The following is a 16,111-nucleotide window of genomic DNA, read 5'->3' as shown; positions in this document are numbered from 1 at the left end:
ATTTACCATCACTGTCATTCCAGGCATTCATAACAGCCTTTGGTTCCTTTACAGCAGCTCCTTTAAGAGTTACATGAATACTGGGGGCAGGAGACAGTCTGCTGTTTATTCACACATCTGTCTCTGACAAACTAGAACCTTCAGGAAAACTGCAAGAGTTAATTTTAAAAAAAAAAAAATCAGCCACCAGCTTCTGGTGTCACCCTGTGTAATCCCCTGTCCCAAACCCTTCCTCAGTCCAGAGAAGAGCTGTGGAAACCCTGCCCATCCCTGGCCATGCCTGCAGCTGTCCTACCCCATCCCTGTGCCCTCATTCCCATGTTTGGCAGCCCTGGGCACTCACCACTGCCAGGGTCCCCCAGTCCTGTGAGGGGCAACCTGTGCCTCCTCTGGGGTCCACAGCTCTCACCCAGCTCCCTGCCTGTGTTAGGGAGTGCCCATCACACCTGCTCTTGGGGCAAGGGGCTGAATTTGTGACCCAAACCATCCCATTTCCAGCCTTGGCAAGTTCCCACCAGCAATGCTGAGCATAAACCATCCCTGCCTGTAATCCCAACTTCTCATTGAAGGAAACACATTCCTCCTTCCTGTGGATACTGCATTTTTTGTACATGTCAGGCTGTGACCTGTACTTAATAACAACAGAGGTTTCACCAGAAATTTTGGCCTCATCACAGAAAGGAGGGCTGGAGATCCCAGGAGGTTCTTGCTGTGATGCTGTCAGTGCTGTTGTACCTGGGTGCAGTGTCAGCACTTCCAGATGAGGGGCTCTTCCTCCTGCCCCACTGCTGCTCTCCTGCACCAGCTCAGTGGGGTCCTGGGAGGTGCAGAACCCTTTGGTGCTGCAGCACAGGGCAGAGAGACAAAACAAAGCAGAAGTTCATGCCAGCCATTGTGTGATGTGGGAAACTGTGATGCTGCAGGAGCAGGCAGCTGAACCCATCCTCACCTTCACACACTGCAAGAAGCACAGCATGAAATGGAAGAGTAAAAACTTCCACAAACCATGGCTAAAGCTCTTGCTGGAGCTGTGTGAGTTCCTGTCTGCCTTTTCCAGACTGCCAGCTCTCCTGCATGTGCTGAGTTGGCTTCAAGAGGCCAAATTTCAGCAGTAGGAGCAGACAGCCTGTGCATGTTAGGAGCTGCTTCTGTGGCCTCATCCCTCTGCATTCCCCAGCACAGATCCTGTCAGTGCCACTCTGGCTGTCACTGTGCCCATGAACAGGAACGTGGTGATGAGAGAGGGACCCAAACATGCGAATGTCAAAATCTCTTTATTTACAACAGTCTCCAAAAATCAAGGAACACTGAAAATAGTGAGGGTAGGAGACAGCTTACAAAAGTGGCACGCATACATCAGGAATTGTGCTACATCACTCTGAGAACTGACACTCCAAGGTCTGCACACAGCGTGGTGGAATGGCAGTGCCCCCCTCCCACTCTCCATGGGGTGCTCACCCCTCTTCTCCCCTTGAATTTTGAACCATCCTCCCTCCCATTTGTTCTGCTTCTGGCTCCAAACCTTTCTGCTCATCTGCTGTTGCTCTGCCTCTGGCCCTGGTCACTGCCCCCCACCTCCCTTCAGCAATAGCCCAAAGGAGGAGCAGAGAAGGAAAAGCCAAAACCTCTGTCCTCAGGATGGAGACAGGCACTGAAAGATGTCTAGCTCCGGGACTCTGGGTACTAACCCAGGGCAGAGTAGTTAGCAGAAGTCTTTGAAAAATCTTTAAAATGTACAGATGGCTTACACACTATCTGGGGTGAGCAGTGGTTTTGGAAGGAGTAACCAAGACACTGAATTTGTCCTGCCTGGCTGCAAATCAGTCTGCAGCTTCATTGGTAGACTGTGTGGGAGGATAATATGTGCCAGGGGTTAAACAAAAAGCCTTTTAAAACCTTCCAGAAGGGCAGGCTGCTCTGCAACAGAAATTCAATGCAGGACAAGCTAAAAGATTTAGACACTGTGACATAAAGCAACAGCCCAGTTTGCTCCAGTGGAGGCAAAGCCTCACTGGAGACCATTGCTTCCAGATGACTGTACCAATGGTCCTGTAGCTCTCCAAGTGTCAGCATATCCTTCTCAGGGATGTTTCTCAGGCTGCCTTTGCTCTGGCAAAGTTTCAGATCCAGCATTGAGATACACAGTCCAGCTCAGCCACAGCTCAGCCCTTCAGAATCTGCAGCCTTGGCAATTGCTGAGGTCAGTGGCCAAATCTGATGCCCCAAATCAGAGCCTCAAGAGGCAGCACAGCATAAAGAAACAAGCAGGGTGAGGAGTCATGGATCTTCCCCTTCCTCTGACACTGATCTCTGCACAGCACATCAGCTCTGTTCCTCCCTGCCCCACAGCTGATGTGGGCAGGGCTGTTGTGAGCAGGGACTCTCTCTCAGTGTCCACAGCGTGGGGAGCCCAGGACTCACTCAGTAGCTCTACTGAAAGCAAAAAGCAGCCACACCAGCCCTGGGCATGAATCTCAGAGCTTCAGCACCAAGGAGCAGTGTCCTTCTGCTGCTGCACTGTGCTGGAAGGGAGAGAACTTCTGGGCAGGACAAGACTCGCTCTGTTTTGTAGGAGACTGCATAGTTCCAGAATGACCCTCTCCTGAAACATTGACCTAGCTATTCAGAGGTTAAGCCTCAGAGCAGGATTTACTAGAAATAAAGGAGTGGGCAGTTAACAGGCACATTCCATTGCCATGTCCTAACTGAAAACTCCTGTATGCTTTTTAATTGCATCAAGTTCATTTTGAAATGGAAAATCAGAACATTTTCTTCCAAGTAAGGCTGATCTAAATAGAACAGAAACTGAAAACTTTGTGCAAAGCTGTTTAACTCCCTGGCTTCCTCTGCCCAAGGAATTCTCAAGACCTCCAGCCACTTCCAGTCCAGACTCTGTGAGCACCTCAGGCACAAACATCTACCAGGGAGAAGACTGAACCTTGCTCAGCAAGACAAGGGGGCCCAGGAGATGGCCTGTGAAACAGAGGAGTCATCAGAGAAAGAAGATGGGCAAAGATGTGGGAGGAATTGTTTAGGGTGAACATCTGCTCCTGGAACAGCACCAGATAGGTGAGGCCTTGCTTTTTATTGCTATGAGCATCTGCCCTGGAGCTCCAGTTCCCAGCAGGGCTGTCAGCTCCATCTCCACACTTGCTCAGATAAAGCCATCCCTTTCCTTACCTCTGTAATTTCATGAGTATTCTGTAATCACAAGGATGACACTGCCTACATGGACATGGATGTGTACATCTGCCACTCATGTGCTGTCCCCTGATGCCTGGGGAGATCAGGATGTGTTTTGCAGAAGGCTGTGCCTCAGCTTTAAGTCTCTGTCACTCCACTGCATGTGGGGAAAGCACCCTGAGCACAGAGCTGTACAGGGTGAAGCAGTGATGGGGCAAGTGTCTAGTTAGATCTGAGACAAGTGTCATGACTGTGTTTAACCAGGGTCTCAGGTTACAACATTCAGTGAGTCCTTGCAGCATAAAACATCACCTAGGATCCTCTACTGGCTCTTCTGCCATCCTGCTAGATCTGGTGTAAGTTCCTCCTCCTCCTTGCCTCAGTTTCCTTCCTGGAGGGGCACAATCTCCTCACCATGCCTTTGTGATTAATTTGCACTTATCTTGGTCTCTCCTCCTCCTTCTGAGTTGTTCCATTGCATTCTCAGTATCACTTTGGGAAATGAAAGCCAAGGTGATGCCCTGATCCTGCTGGTGCTTGGGCTGTCAGGAGAGGAGGAAGGAAAATGACAGCTTGTCCTTTTCCCTACCTGCTTTAGAAAACAGGATGGATCCTGTCAGGTACCAAGAACTCTTGTTATTTCTGTCAGCAGATCAGACCCAAGAAACATAAAAGATTTCCCTCTATTTTAAAATTAATCTTTGCCTCCCCACAGCAGCTGAATGAGTGTTCCCAGCATGGCATGTCCAGAATCACACTGGAGGTGGGGGGTTTATGTAACCTCTTTACAGTGAGCACAAACATAGGATAGCAGGGGCTTACATAGGCTTTCAACTTTGCAGGATTCAAAGCACATCTGTGCCTTTTCTTAAAGGCCTTTAAAGGTTTTTTCATACTTACAGAAGGAGAAACTTCCTCTAAGGGTGCCCTCAGCACCTTATTCTCTTGTCTGCTGAGCTGGAAATATCCATCAGCTTTACTCACCCAAAAGAGGTTGGAGGTGTTTGCTAAGTTCAAGTCAAGCCCCCAGCCAGAGCATCCTTGGCCACAGCCCTGGGGATACCTTGCTGTCCCTGCAGCACCTGCACAGCCACACAGGTCCCATGGGGCTGTGTATCATGAGCACTCTTGCCTTTTCCAGTCACTGCCACTTAGGAGTGTTCAGGGCACCACCAAGAGTTAAATCTGGAGCACAGACAGAGGGAACAGCATGGCTTACAGATCAAGGATGGGGCTGAACTGTGCACAGCAGGCATCAAAGCAGCACAGCTTAAGGATAGTCAAAAATCCTTTCCAGAACAATTTATTCATGGGCACAGGGCTCATTAGGAAGGGATTGGTGCAGATTAGAGGTAGGTGCCAAGGAACATTGCAGAAAGGGGTAACTCCATGGGATAGCAAGGAGAAACCAGGCTACTCACGTTCTCACAAGCCTCACTGCCTGCAGCAGGATTGCTCTGGAAACAATAAGAACTCCTCTCTCTAGCTTGGGAAACCTTGGGGAACCTACTTCAGAAACAAGAATTTGATCCAGTTTCACAGGGATGACACAATGTGAAGGTGTAGGACTGGCAGGGATCAGAGCAGGGATGCACTGAGCCAAGTAGAAGCAGCTCAGTCTCTCAGCAGTGCAGGCCCCACAAATTGGCTGGCAACAGGGTTGGACTTCCTGGAATTTTCATCTTAAAAAGAGGGGTTGATCCAGACAGAGAACACAAAGCCACCAGGACATGGACTCTGCAAAAAAATTGAATCAGGCTGCTTCCTGGCCATATTGCTCTATTGGTACACTTGTAAATACTGCTAATGCATCTCCCAGTGGGCCTCCCCTTCTCCCAAGGATCAGATGTGCTGTATATTAATGCACACTTAGCTATTTCAATTTTTAAAATAGGATAGAATCAGTGATGCTTAAAATGTACTTGTTAATGGCACCAGTTTGCAGTTTCATTTTACTTTAATATAAACCATCTGCTCAGAGCAGACAGCAGCTGCAGCTCTGCTGCCCTTGGGTCTCCACACAGGAGGGTGTCTCTGAGCTGCCACTGAGGATGCTGTGCATACATGTATGGGCTCTGCCAGGGCTTGCCTTGTCCTCAGGCTAAGAGCTGACTGCTCTGACCAAAGAACTCTGCAGGAACCTCAGGGCTCTTTTCTCTCCACCTGGAAGAGCAGAGGCAGTGACTGGTGAGGTGACCAGGGGGGACTGGGCACTGAAACTGCCCTGACCTCACTGCTGAGATGAGGGAGAGGAGGGCAGGATGCTGAGGGCACCCTCTGCTTCCTGATGGCTGTTCACAGACACGAGATCCCAGTACAGGGTGCACTGTCCCTCCAGGAAGAAGGGGAATGTCATATGTCCCAACACCCTCCCTGAATCATGAAAGAAGGTTCACTGCAGCTGGTGCCACCCACAGCTCTAGTTTGGATCCCAAAGTGACACTCACAAGAACTCCTGTGCAGCAAGTTCACTGCTGGTCTGGCTTGGGTACAGGGCCTGGCAGAGGGATCCAGACAATGCTTTCCCCAGGCCTGTCCAACAGCTCACTGCTGTTCTTGAAGCTCAAGTAACAAGGCACAGGCTTGGTGTGGGAGTAGGACATCACCTCAAGTCATCCTTGCAATGCTGACCCTGGACAAGTGGAGGGGAAGGGGTTTTGAAAGGATCAGATGACCTCCCCAAATTCTCCCATTTTAGCTTTGTCCTGAAAGTCCTGCTTGTTAAAAATAAATTAAAAGAACAAGAAAAGAAAAAGATAAAGCAGGAAGAAAACTGAGAGAAGGAAACTCCCTCCTCTCCTATTCATGGGCTGAGGTATTCCCTGGGCAGCCCTCACTGTCCGTCATCCATCCATCACTACCCAAAATAAATACAAGTTTAGAGCAAAACCCATTAGAAAATAAAGTGCATCTGTGGAGTTGAAAAACTTCATGAAAAAAGGGACTTTTTTTTTTTCCGCTTTTTTTTCTTACCAAAAATATTCTTTAAAAAGAAAAGAAAAAAGAAGAAAAGGAGCAAGAGGACAGAGCATGTTGCTCTCAGCTTGGGTTCTACAGGGCTGTCCCGTTGGGGAGGGGGATTTTAAATCCACTCTTGAGCAGGACAAGGCAGATGCAGAGACCCAGCAGGGCAGCCAGGAGCACCCCCAGCACAGCCTTGAGGCAGGAAGTCCTGCTGCGGGTGAAGGTGCCGGGGCCCATGGTGCTGAGCAGGGCTGTGCTCACAGTCAGCGTGTACAGGATGGACACTCCCGTGTTGAGGGCCACGATCTTCCCGAACTTGGCGAAGGGGGCGATGATGCAGAAGAAGAGCGGGACGGTGGCGATGACGGTGGTGACGGCGCTGGACACGATCGCCACTCCCACGTGCCGGACGGCTTCCACTGTCCTCCACTGCCTGCACGCCGTGGGGTCCTGGGGAAGGGGCAGCACGGTCAGTGTGACAGCCATGTGTGGCTATGCTGGTGTTTTGGGCTTTGAGAGGGTGGCTTGGCTGCCAGAATCCTGGTCCAGGACAAAGAGGCTGCCTGAGTGCAGCTCTGATGATTTGTGCATGCTGAGCAAAGAGCCATAGGGTTAAAACCCAGCAGAGCTGCTGGATTTTGTGCCTCTTTTCATCTGTCATAGGTTACAATGTAAAGATGGGCCCAAAAATCTGTATTTGATCACCATCTGCTGAAACCAGCTGGGGCAGTGATTCTTATCTCTGTGGCGATATCCTTTGCTAATGGGCCAGCTGTTAAAAAAACCAGATGGGGCAATGTTCTTTATCTTTCCCCATGACTCATCCTCCCTCCAGGAGATATCTCCTGTTAATGGCCATTGAGTCCCAGTGCATGACTGATAAAATTACATCATCCAATTGGGAGATGCTCCACCCAGGGGGAGGAGCCAAGCCTTTCCTGGATAAAAACTGAGATTTGGAACACCAAAGCTGCCCTTACCCACTGGTTTCCAGAGGACAAGAGCTACCAGACCTTTCTACAGGATCACTGCTTCAACAAGACCACTTCATCTGCACTGCTACCACCACCCTAACTGACAGGGTGTCAGCTTGGATTCTGACTCTGCCAGTGGTTTTTCTTTTGTATTATTGCATGTATTTTATTTTTCTCCTTTTTTTTTTTCCTGTTAAATTGTATTTCTGACTTGAAGTCTCTCCCTGGTTTTGCTTTCAAACCATTACACCACCACATCAGACTGATTGCTGGGCCTACACCACACAGGCACTGCATGCAGACATTACACCTGGCATTAGAGATCCCAGGCTTTTGTAGTCTCCGTCTTCCCAATGAGACAAAAGATGGTAACAAGGCCAGAGGTGAGCTGGTGGTTGGTCCAGCAATTTTCAGAGGTTACAGAATTAGTTTAGAGCTGTTCCAGCACAGACTCTCCACTTGGACATGAAAATGGGTTGCTTTGGACACAGCTGTGGCCAGCAAGAAAGGGACAACCATGTGGGTTGGAAATCCTCATCTGAGTTTGTGGTACTCAGGTACACAACAAGCTCACAGTCTGGAGCACTCAGCTGGACAAGCAGTGAGTACCATACCCCAGGGATGCTCTGGGGGTGCCAGGACACATCCCCCCATCCTGCATCACAGCTGAGTGGCATGGGGGGCACAAGGGGAATGAATGCAGGGCTGTGGGAAGAACAGAGCTCACCTCTACCTGGTGGAGTGGCAGGTTCTCCCCTGCGAGCAGGTAACCCTCCACCAAGTGCACACAGTAATCAACAGAGGAGCCAACGAGGATGGAGAGGGAAATGGCTTCCACAGCTCCCATTTCCCAGCCAGACCAGTACATGATGGTCACCACAAGGCACACGACCCCTGTGTGAGGAAGGAGTTGTTAGACAGATGGAAAGGACTCTGGGACTGCTGCACAAATCAAGCCCTGAGGAGTTTGTGATCATAGCCCACAGGTCTGTGTGGCACCCAGCCTGAATCTGGTACACACTGCCCCTGCCACAAACACTCCCCTCACCTTCCCTTAGCACAGAGACCATTCCATAAGGTGACCAGACATGCTGGGCCTAGTGGAACACCTAGTTAAAAACCAGGCAAACTGACAGACTGATGCCAACTTAGACTAACTCTTGCTAAATTAATCCAAGCCCCGACAGGTGTCCCTGTGCTCACACAAAGGAAGTGAGTCTGTTGTTTTGCTTTAGAGTTACTCAGAGGCTGAACAAGCTTTTTTTGAAGGCAAAGAGTACTGTTAGTTTGTGAGTCATATGTAAGAGACTAAGTGATTTCAAAGTGTTAGATTTGATTTTTAAACTAAGAAGTTTAGCAACACGCTTAGACCTGAATATTATCAAATCACCAGCCAGGGAGAGGAAACTATTTACAGCTTTGCTTCAAATACTAAAAAACTGCTAAAATACTCAGCTTTTAACACCTCCCATCGCTTGGAAACAGCAGCCATGGTGCAGGTTCTTGGATGGTGCAATTGTTATTCAGAGCTTGTGGGACTTAATCACATTACTATACATAACATGTAGGGATGGCATTTGTGTAGCTAAAACTCTTATTTAAACAAATAGAAAGGATTGTGTAGATAAAACACACTGGGAGTTAGACACACAAATCTGCTTTCCCAGTGAGGCTCCTGTACATTTGTTGAGAGTTTCTTCTGTTCACTTAGCCAGTCTGCTCTCCAGGCCTGGCTCCTGGAAAGCCAAAAGGGTTTACACAGAATATGAGCAATTCAGTTCAAATCACCAGAGGATCAGCAGTGCCACAATCCACCAATTTCAGGAAAATTGAAAGCCCGACACATTGGAATTGGTGTTTTTACCTAAGATGCTGAGCAGCACTGGCAGCAGGAGGAGGATGTGTGTGGTGAACACTGCCACAGCAGCCACACAGATGACCAGCGAGAGGACAAGACCATACAGAGCACTCTGCACTCCTGGAAGGAAACAGCCAGCTGATATGAATCCTGGAAGGTGACAGCTGTGGTAAGAAAGGCACCATGTTCCTGCTGGCAACAACAGGCAGGGACTCACTGGGGAAGATGGGAAGGGGAGGATGAAAGTGGAAAAGAGGTGGCTGGTTTCTTGAATCTTGCATCAGCAGGGCTGAGTCCCTTCCCTTACCTATCTCCATGGGCTTTGCCTGATTTTGACAATACACATTGCTTAGGGCAGGAGCAGGCTTTAGGAGTTTGCACAGCAGTGGTAAAAGGACTGCAGATATAACCCATGCCCACCATATGGGATGGAGTGTGCTGTGAAGATGTATCAGAGAGCATGGGTTCCCCAGGGAGAGAAGCATGGTGGTCACTTGCCTATAATCTCCATGAAAATCTGCTTCCAGTGCTCACAGGTCTGGAAACCATGTCGGAGAGCAGAGCCCTCTGGGAAGATCTGGAGTTGCTGCTGCAGGAATGTCTCCCATTTCAGATAGTCAGCATATGTCTGGAAGGAGGATTTCCCCTTGTAGGTTGTCTGTAACAAGATAAACACATCACTCATGTCCTGCTCTTTGGGCAGGGTATGCATGGCAAGAGAAAGGGCAGAACAAGCTCAGGTGGCAGCACCAGGCAGAACTGGCAGTGGCATTTGAGCAAATCTGCCACCAGCTTTTTGCCTGAGCTAACTGTGGTGCAAGCAGCCACTTCTACTAACTTGTGAGTGCAGGCATCTGTCTGCAGCAAACATTAATAAACTAAATTATGGCTGCAAATGGAAGTGACCAGTGCAGAAAGAGCAGAGCTAAACCTCCAGAAGTCACAAGATGAAACTGTCTCCAGAATGACAGTGCCACCAGGTGATGATGCCATGTGCTCACCGATTCAAATGCCATGGAGATCCACTGCACCTTGCCATCCTTCACCCCCACAGCCCCATGAGAGAGCTGTCCAGGCAGCAGGTTTGGCTCAGGGATATTCTTGCACTCGGGGTGCAACATCTGCAGAAAGGAGGAGATGCTGTAACCTGGAGAGAGAGACAGAGCAAAAGATGGAGGGCAGAAAAGGGAAAGGAAGCACATTGGAGCATGAAAAAAAACCCAACCAACAACCCAAAATGAGAGCCCCAAGAGAGTCACAGGACCCATTTGTCCACAGCTGCTTCCCTTTGCCACTCTGGTTTGCCAAAGGCCTCGAGGTCTCAGCATCACAGCTCTCAGCTGCTGTAGATTGAATGGACACCCTCTGTCATCAGCATGGGACAGGACAATTGCCACTGCTGTTGGTCCCCAGCTGTCAGGGAGCAGCACAAAGAGCAAGTGCTGAGGGCTGTCTGCCTGGCCTGGCAGGGATTTGTTCCAGATATTAAACTGGCTTTTAGCCTGAAGCCAGTATACACTTCCCAGGCTCAGCTCCACAAGCTTGTGACCTCTGAAGTTGGAAGAGATGGTCACTGGTCAGGCATGCAAAGCCACACAGTGCAATCGCACTGCAATGAGATCAGGTGTGAGTTCATTGTTATTCAGGAGCTACTAAGAGGATATTTACTGAATCAAAAGATTGTATCTCAAGCAATGCCCATGACTGGAAAGAACAAATGCAATTGTGTTCTTATCTTTCTGGATTAAATCCCAGAGAATATACCCAATGTCTGGCATTAAAGAGACCATCTTTCTTTCTTTCTTTCATTCCCAAAAAGCACAACCAATGACATATTCTAGAAGGGTCAAGCTGCCTTGGGAAGAAAAGGAGACAGCAAGAAGCAGTCACCCTTTTTGCTTTGCTGTTGAGTACCCCAGCTGAAGCAAGCACAGGTAGGGCTGCAGAGGAGTTAGTCTAACCTACCCGAGGGCAGGCACTGAGCCCCTCCGGGCTTCACCAGCTCAGAGTTGCTGGCAATGGCTTTGCAGAGGCGGCACAGGTTGCCAATCTCTTTGAAGAGGTCAAAGCTGTCATCGTAGATAACACTGCCCTTTCACAAGGAGACACAAGGACAAGAGCACCACACGTGAGACATACACACAGCAACTGGCACTGCAGCCTCTGCCTGCTCTGCTGCCTGCATTTCTCACTGCCCCTTCAGAGGAAACAGGCAAAGGCTGATTCAGCACAGCAATCCCCAATTCACAGAGCAGGAAGAACAGCAGGAAGCTGAAGTGCATCAGCCAAAGTAAGGATAATTTTTCTAGGGAAAGATTATCATGTGTCAAGGTATGAGATGTCAGAGATAAGTTGTTTCTAGAAAAGTCACATTTAGCAACCTTTCCCTAGAGTAATTTATTTTTAATTTTTGTAATACTTCACAAGAAGATATATAATATAGAATATATATATTCAGTCTTGAATTTGTAGTGAGATTTTATACTGTGCTCAAGATAGATTGGCTTCTAAAATCCTCAAGAAAGCCAGGTTCAGACTCAAAATTAGAATGTTATACATTGCACTCATTTTCTGAAAAGCCTGAAGTGTTTTTTTCAGTAGGGACTTCCTGATCTCAAAAACAATTATTGTCAAAATAATTGACATTATTTCGTCAATTGGCTAAAACAGAACTGGCTCATCACCGTGCTACAACCTGAACTGCTGAACCACCCCGGGCTGTGGCTACTTAGCAAGCCCCATGCAGAGAGCCTGCCCTCACTTGGCAGCCCCAGAGCTCAGCCCGTGTGTACCATGTCTCCGATGACGTGGTTGTCGGGGCGCCGGGTGCGGTTGACGCCTCTGATGCCGAACACCACGAACACCATGGCTCCCGTGTCCACCAGCGGCCGCACCGCCGGCTTCCCGCAGCCCGCGTTCACGCAGGGGTTAAAGCCAGAGGTGGCTGACAGCTTTGCCCTGGGTGCTGCTGGAAAACGCACAATGAAGGTTGGTTGCATGCTGTTGTTGTTTGCTACGAGCGGCAAATGATAGCAACGCAGTTCTTGGGTGGGAGGAGAAAAGCGCTTTGCTGAAACCTGACCTATATTTATAGAACTGTTTGTGAATCTCAAATGGGACAGCAGTTCATTGGGCAATAGGAGAGAACCTAGGAATAGAATAGGAGATCCTATGTCACGTACATCATGCACTGTTGCCATAAGAAAAATCACAGAGCAGTGAGAGAACACTGCAACAAGACACTCTCTTGCTTGGTGTAAGAAAGAGCAAAAAAGGGCAATTTATTGAAGGAAGCCATTGCCTTAAATAAGGCAGTTTGTGCAAAACAAGATACAGACAGATCATTGGTCAGAGAAGGAGACACCTTTTCTCCCTGGCTTTCCCATGGACCTTGCAGGTGTTTATCTCGATTATGATTCTTTCTCTTGTGTTACAGTAGAGTCTCTAGCCTGGGAAAAATCCTGGCTAGAACTAAGAAAGTTTCATGACCTGAAAAAGGCCTGGCTAAAATGTGCCTAGGCCTTCAGCAGTGTCCACATCTCACGGTCCACACCAGGTGCTAATCTTATGTTTATTAATTCCTTTCTATTTGCAAGAAAGCTATCACCCTGGGAAAAATCCTGGCCGGAGCTGGGAAAGTGTCACAGCCTGAGAAAAAGACTCAGAACCTGAGAAAAGGCCTGGCTGAAATTTGCCTAGGCCTTCAGCAGCGCCCACAACATTCAGTGTGTGGTTCTCTGGGTCTTGGTGTGTCTGAAGGGGGCTCAGCTCACCTTTCTCACTGGGAACGTACAGGATGCCTTTGGTGGGTCCGTCTGGGCTCGAGCTGAGCAGACAGCCCGGAGGGGCCACACACACTCGGCCGTGGTAAGGGGGCTTGTGTGACTGGGCAAAATACAGTTTCCTGTGCGGCAAAGAAAGTTTGTTACAGGGGAACAGAGGTAGAGGTGATGAAACATGTATTACATGGCAACATTCTCAGGGGCAGAAGGAAAGGGAAAGGTGAGCATCTGCAGACCTGTATCCCCAGCCATTGCATATTCTGTGCTGCCTGTTCAGCCCAAGAGTTCAGGTGGGTAAGGGCAAGAACCAGATCAGCACATCTTTCTGCCACCCAAAGAAGCCCCCAGTCACAGTCTCTCAAGCCTTTTCCATGTTAATGATGCTATGTGCATCATTACTCCTGCAAAGTGATTGCAGAGATGAGCCATATATGCAGCAAAGCAAATTCTAGAGCCATGGATGTCACTGATTGAGGCAGGACTAGCACTGGCCATTGGGCATCTCACATCAGCCTCTCAGTTGTGCTGTTTCTGTATGAGATCTCAGAGGGGGATTTGGGAAGGTTACCGTGTTCGCTGCTGCTCCTTGGAGGCCACGTAGAAACTGAAATCGAACTTCCAGCCCTTCTTGGTGTCACAGGACAAGGTGGTCATCATCCACTTCCTGGGGCTCATCTGCTTAAGCAGCCCTACTGTGGACACACAAGCTGTCAGCTTCCTGGTGAAGTTACCGAAAGGCACTCTATACACCTAAGCAATGGATTAATGAAAACAGACACTTAACTCCACGGGGTTGCAGCCTGTGGCACATTAGCATCACACTCTCCCCTCCTCCCTGAGCACTGGCACAGCCACACAGAATGAGCACTGCAGGCACAGCCCCAGCCAGCCCCCAGCCTGTCCCTCCCAGCGATGGCCAGTGTGTGACAGACCCCTAAACACCCCCATTCCCAGTAACCTCGGCTAAATGGTGGCTGCTCTGCCCAGGGTGTGGGACATCTGTCCTAGTGACACCCACAGCTTTGCTCCCATCACTGAGAGTCATCTCACAACAGCAACAGGTGCAGTCTTGCTGCACTCCAAGGTGCCAAGCACAATGCCTTCTGTGCCAACTACCCTACTGCAGTGCTCTGAAAATGTCACCCAAAACTACACAGGGCCCCATGGAGAGACAGGAGGAGGCTCTTGTGCTCACCTGCTGGCTGCTGCCCTCTTGCTAGAGGGGTCCATTCTGGACTGACTCACCTGGAATGAAGGCACCTCCCCGTCTCCCGGTGACACCATCTGCCAGGGTGCAGGGACACTGGCATTGAGGGAGAATCTGTAGATGGCTGGTCTTCCCTTGCTCCTGGACTTGGAGATATACACAGTTCCCTGGAGCTCTGGAGAAAGCAGAAGGCGAGTTTTGGTGGTATTCTCAATCAGCAAATCCTACAGACAGTGCCAGGGCAAAGGAGGGTTCCTGTGGTCTGCTGTCTGCTCTGGGACACCAGGCACAGCCTCTGCCTTCTGGCAGCACAGCACACATTTCAAAGGCTGCCACAAATACATCTTGAGCTGCAGTAATTCCTGATGGTTTATTGATTCATGTCATCCTGGGACCTGGCCCAATAACTGTTTTATCCTCAAAATCCCCTGCAAACTGAATTTACTCTCCTCGTGACCTGCCGACAAGGTTGTGAACAGGGCTGGGATGTGAAAACTTGGAGTTCCTAGCCCTGTACTCAGATTAGAGGGATATGACAGTAGACACACAATACTGCCACCTGGGTTATAGGACCATGTCCCAGAGAGCAATAGGTATTCAGGGAAAGGGGGATTTTAAAGATGCCCTACACATCCAGCACCAACCTAGGGCTCAGTGGGGCAGTCTCTGAGGAAGAGAATTATTCCCCATCAGCTATTCAGAAATTGTGTGGTTTAGTTTGCTCCCCAGTGTGTCCTTGGGCCCTGGCATGAGTCTTCATGCCCCACTCACCTTGCTGCCCTGTATCACTCGTGCTGCCTTTGCTTCCCCAAGGTGACCCTGAGCCCCTCTTCTTTTTTTCCAAAGAGGTTCGGATGTTATTCTGCAAACTGTGGGGCTTTTCCTGAAACAAACCTGTCCCACAAGGTTAGTCAGGGAGGAAAGGGTGAACATGAGAAAAGGCCTGTGCACACCACAGACTCTGCTGCTGAATACCAAACCCTGAGCAGGCAACACAGTGCCTCAGACCCTCAGCTGGGCACTGCCATGAGACCAGCACTTATGAAGTAAAACCAGTCAGTTTTCATGGTCTGTGATGAGATTACTCCAGAAGAAATACTTAGGCAGTTCATGGCTAAAGGCAGGAAATACTTCTCTAAATGTTCCACTCCTGCAGGCAACTCAACCATCCCATTCCCAATGTGTGCCTCCTTTCCACGGGGTCCATCCAAAGCCCAGTGAGATATTGGAACATTGTAGATGTCTGCCTCACATTTCAGCTCCTCCAGTCAGGAGGCCAGGCTGGGGTGCACCCATCGTGGTTTGAGGACCAGTGTTCTCACCTGAGCAGGTGATGCAGGAGATACCTTCAGCACTCAGGTTGTATTTCAGGTCCAGCAGCACCTGGATGTTTGTGTCTGGCCGGAACAAGACTGGAGCACGGCTGGCTGGGTGGAGGCGGCTGGCAAAGAATATGGACAGGAGCAGAACAAGGAGAAAGAGCCCTGCAAGGAGAAACCTGGGTAAGGGTAGGACCCTACATGCACTGCACACTTCAGACATGCTCAGAGAGCAGGCATGTGGTAGAAAGATGGCATTTTCAGCTGGAAAAAGAACAGCCACCATTGTTGGATACTACTGGGAACCAGGGAAGAAGCAGCCTTGAACCCTTGAGTTTCAGGCCTTCACAAGGACAAGGAATTATAACAATGATTATGCACCTGCAGGGTGTGTGAGAGCCGTGTGAGTGTCTCATGGTGTTTTGCAGAAAGCATGTTTTCAAAGAGGTGTTGCCTTCCTGGACCAATGAGTCTTTTCTATTTTGTTTTGCTTGTACTACCCTATATAGTGTAGTGTTTCTTTAAATAAAGCTCTCACCCTTTTGCTTCTCCATTACACAAGGAACTATGTTGCATTATCCTTTTCACTGCTTTCTTATAACCTGAAATGCAACAAGCCCTAAAGCACCCTGGCAGCTGGGCTTTCTTGTAATAAGCCCCTGCTTGGAAAAAAACTCCATTAGGATTTGCCACTTTAGATCTGAGTGAGAAGAAAGGGATGGAAAAGTCCCTTAGGGATAACTGTTCTGGAAGCACTCTTCCACTGTGTTAGAAGCCATTTACCATGTCCCTTTTCCCATCACTATTAATCAAGGCTTGGAGAC

At 49.2% G+C, this 16,111-nt stretch overlaps 1 protein-coding gene across 2 annotated transcripts in view; it reads right to left on the bottom strand.

Annotated features, from left to right (window-relative positions):
• Positions 1 to 6,154: 6,154 nt before the first annotated feature.
• DISP3 (dispatched RND transporter family member 3) overlaps positions 6,155 to 16,111 on the bottom strand; it is a 34,121-nt gene continuing 24,164 nt past the window's right edge. The window contains exons 10-21 of one of the 2 annotated variants that reach the window (XM_056508163.1): positions 15,291 to 15,452; positions 14,740 to 14,862; positions 14,007 to 14,143; positions 13,330 to 13,511; positions 12,753 to 12,883; positions 11,772 to 11,947; positions 10,945 to 11,071; positions 9,981 to 10,126; positions 9,478 to 9,637; positions 8,986 to 9,099; positions 7,849 to 8,015; positions 6,155 to 6,597 (exon numbers count right to left, since the gene is read on the bottom strand). In XM_056508163.1, the coding sequence (XP_056364138.1) occupies positions 6,235 to 6,597; positions 7,849 to 8,015; positions 8,986 to 9,099; positions 9,478 to 9,637; positions 9,981 to 10,126; positions 10,945 to 11,071; positions 11,772 to 11,947; positions 12,753 to 12,883; positions 13,330 to 13,511; positions 14,007 to 14,143; positions 14,740 to 14,862; positions 15,291 to 15,452 (1,988 nt within the window). In that variant the 3' untranslated portion in view covers positions 6,155 to 6,234. The remainder of the gene's footprint in view (positions 6,598 to 7,848; positions 8,016 to 8,985; positions 9,100 to 9,477; positions 9,638 to 9,980; positions 10,127 to 10,944; positions 11,072 to 11,771; positions 11,948 to 12,752; positions 12,884 to 13,329; positions 13,512 to 14,006; positions 14,144 to 14,739; positions 14,863 to 15,290; positions 15,453 to 16,111) is intronic. The other variant, XM_056508164.1, reaches the window with a different exon arrangement.

The sequence above is a fragment of the Oenanthe melanoleuca genome, chromosome 21 (genome assembly GCF_029582105.1).
Source record: "Oenanthe melanoleuca isolate GR-GAL-2019-014 chromosome 21, OMel1.0, whole genome shotgun sequence".
Classification (NCBI taxonomy): Eukaryota; Metazoa; Chordata; class Aves; order Passeriformes; family Muscicapidae; genus Oenanthe; species Oenanthe melanoleuca.
The sequence above is the reverse complement of the archived record's forward strand: the minus strand, read 5'-3'. Positions and strand labels throughout refer to the sequence as shown.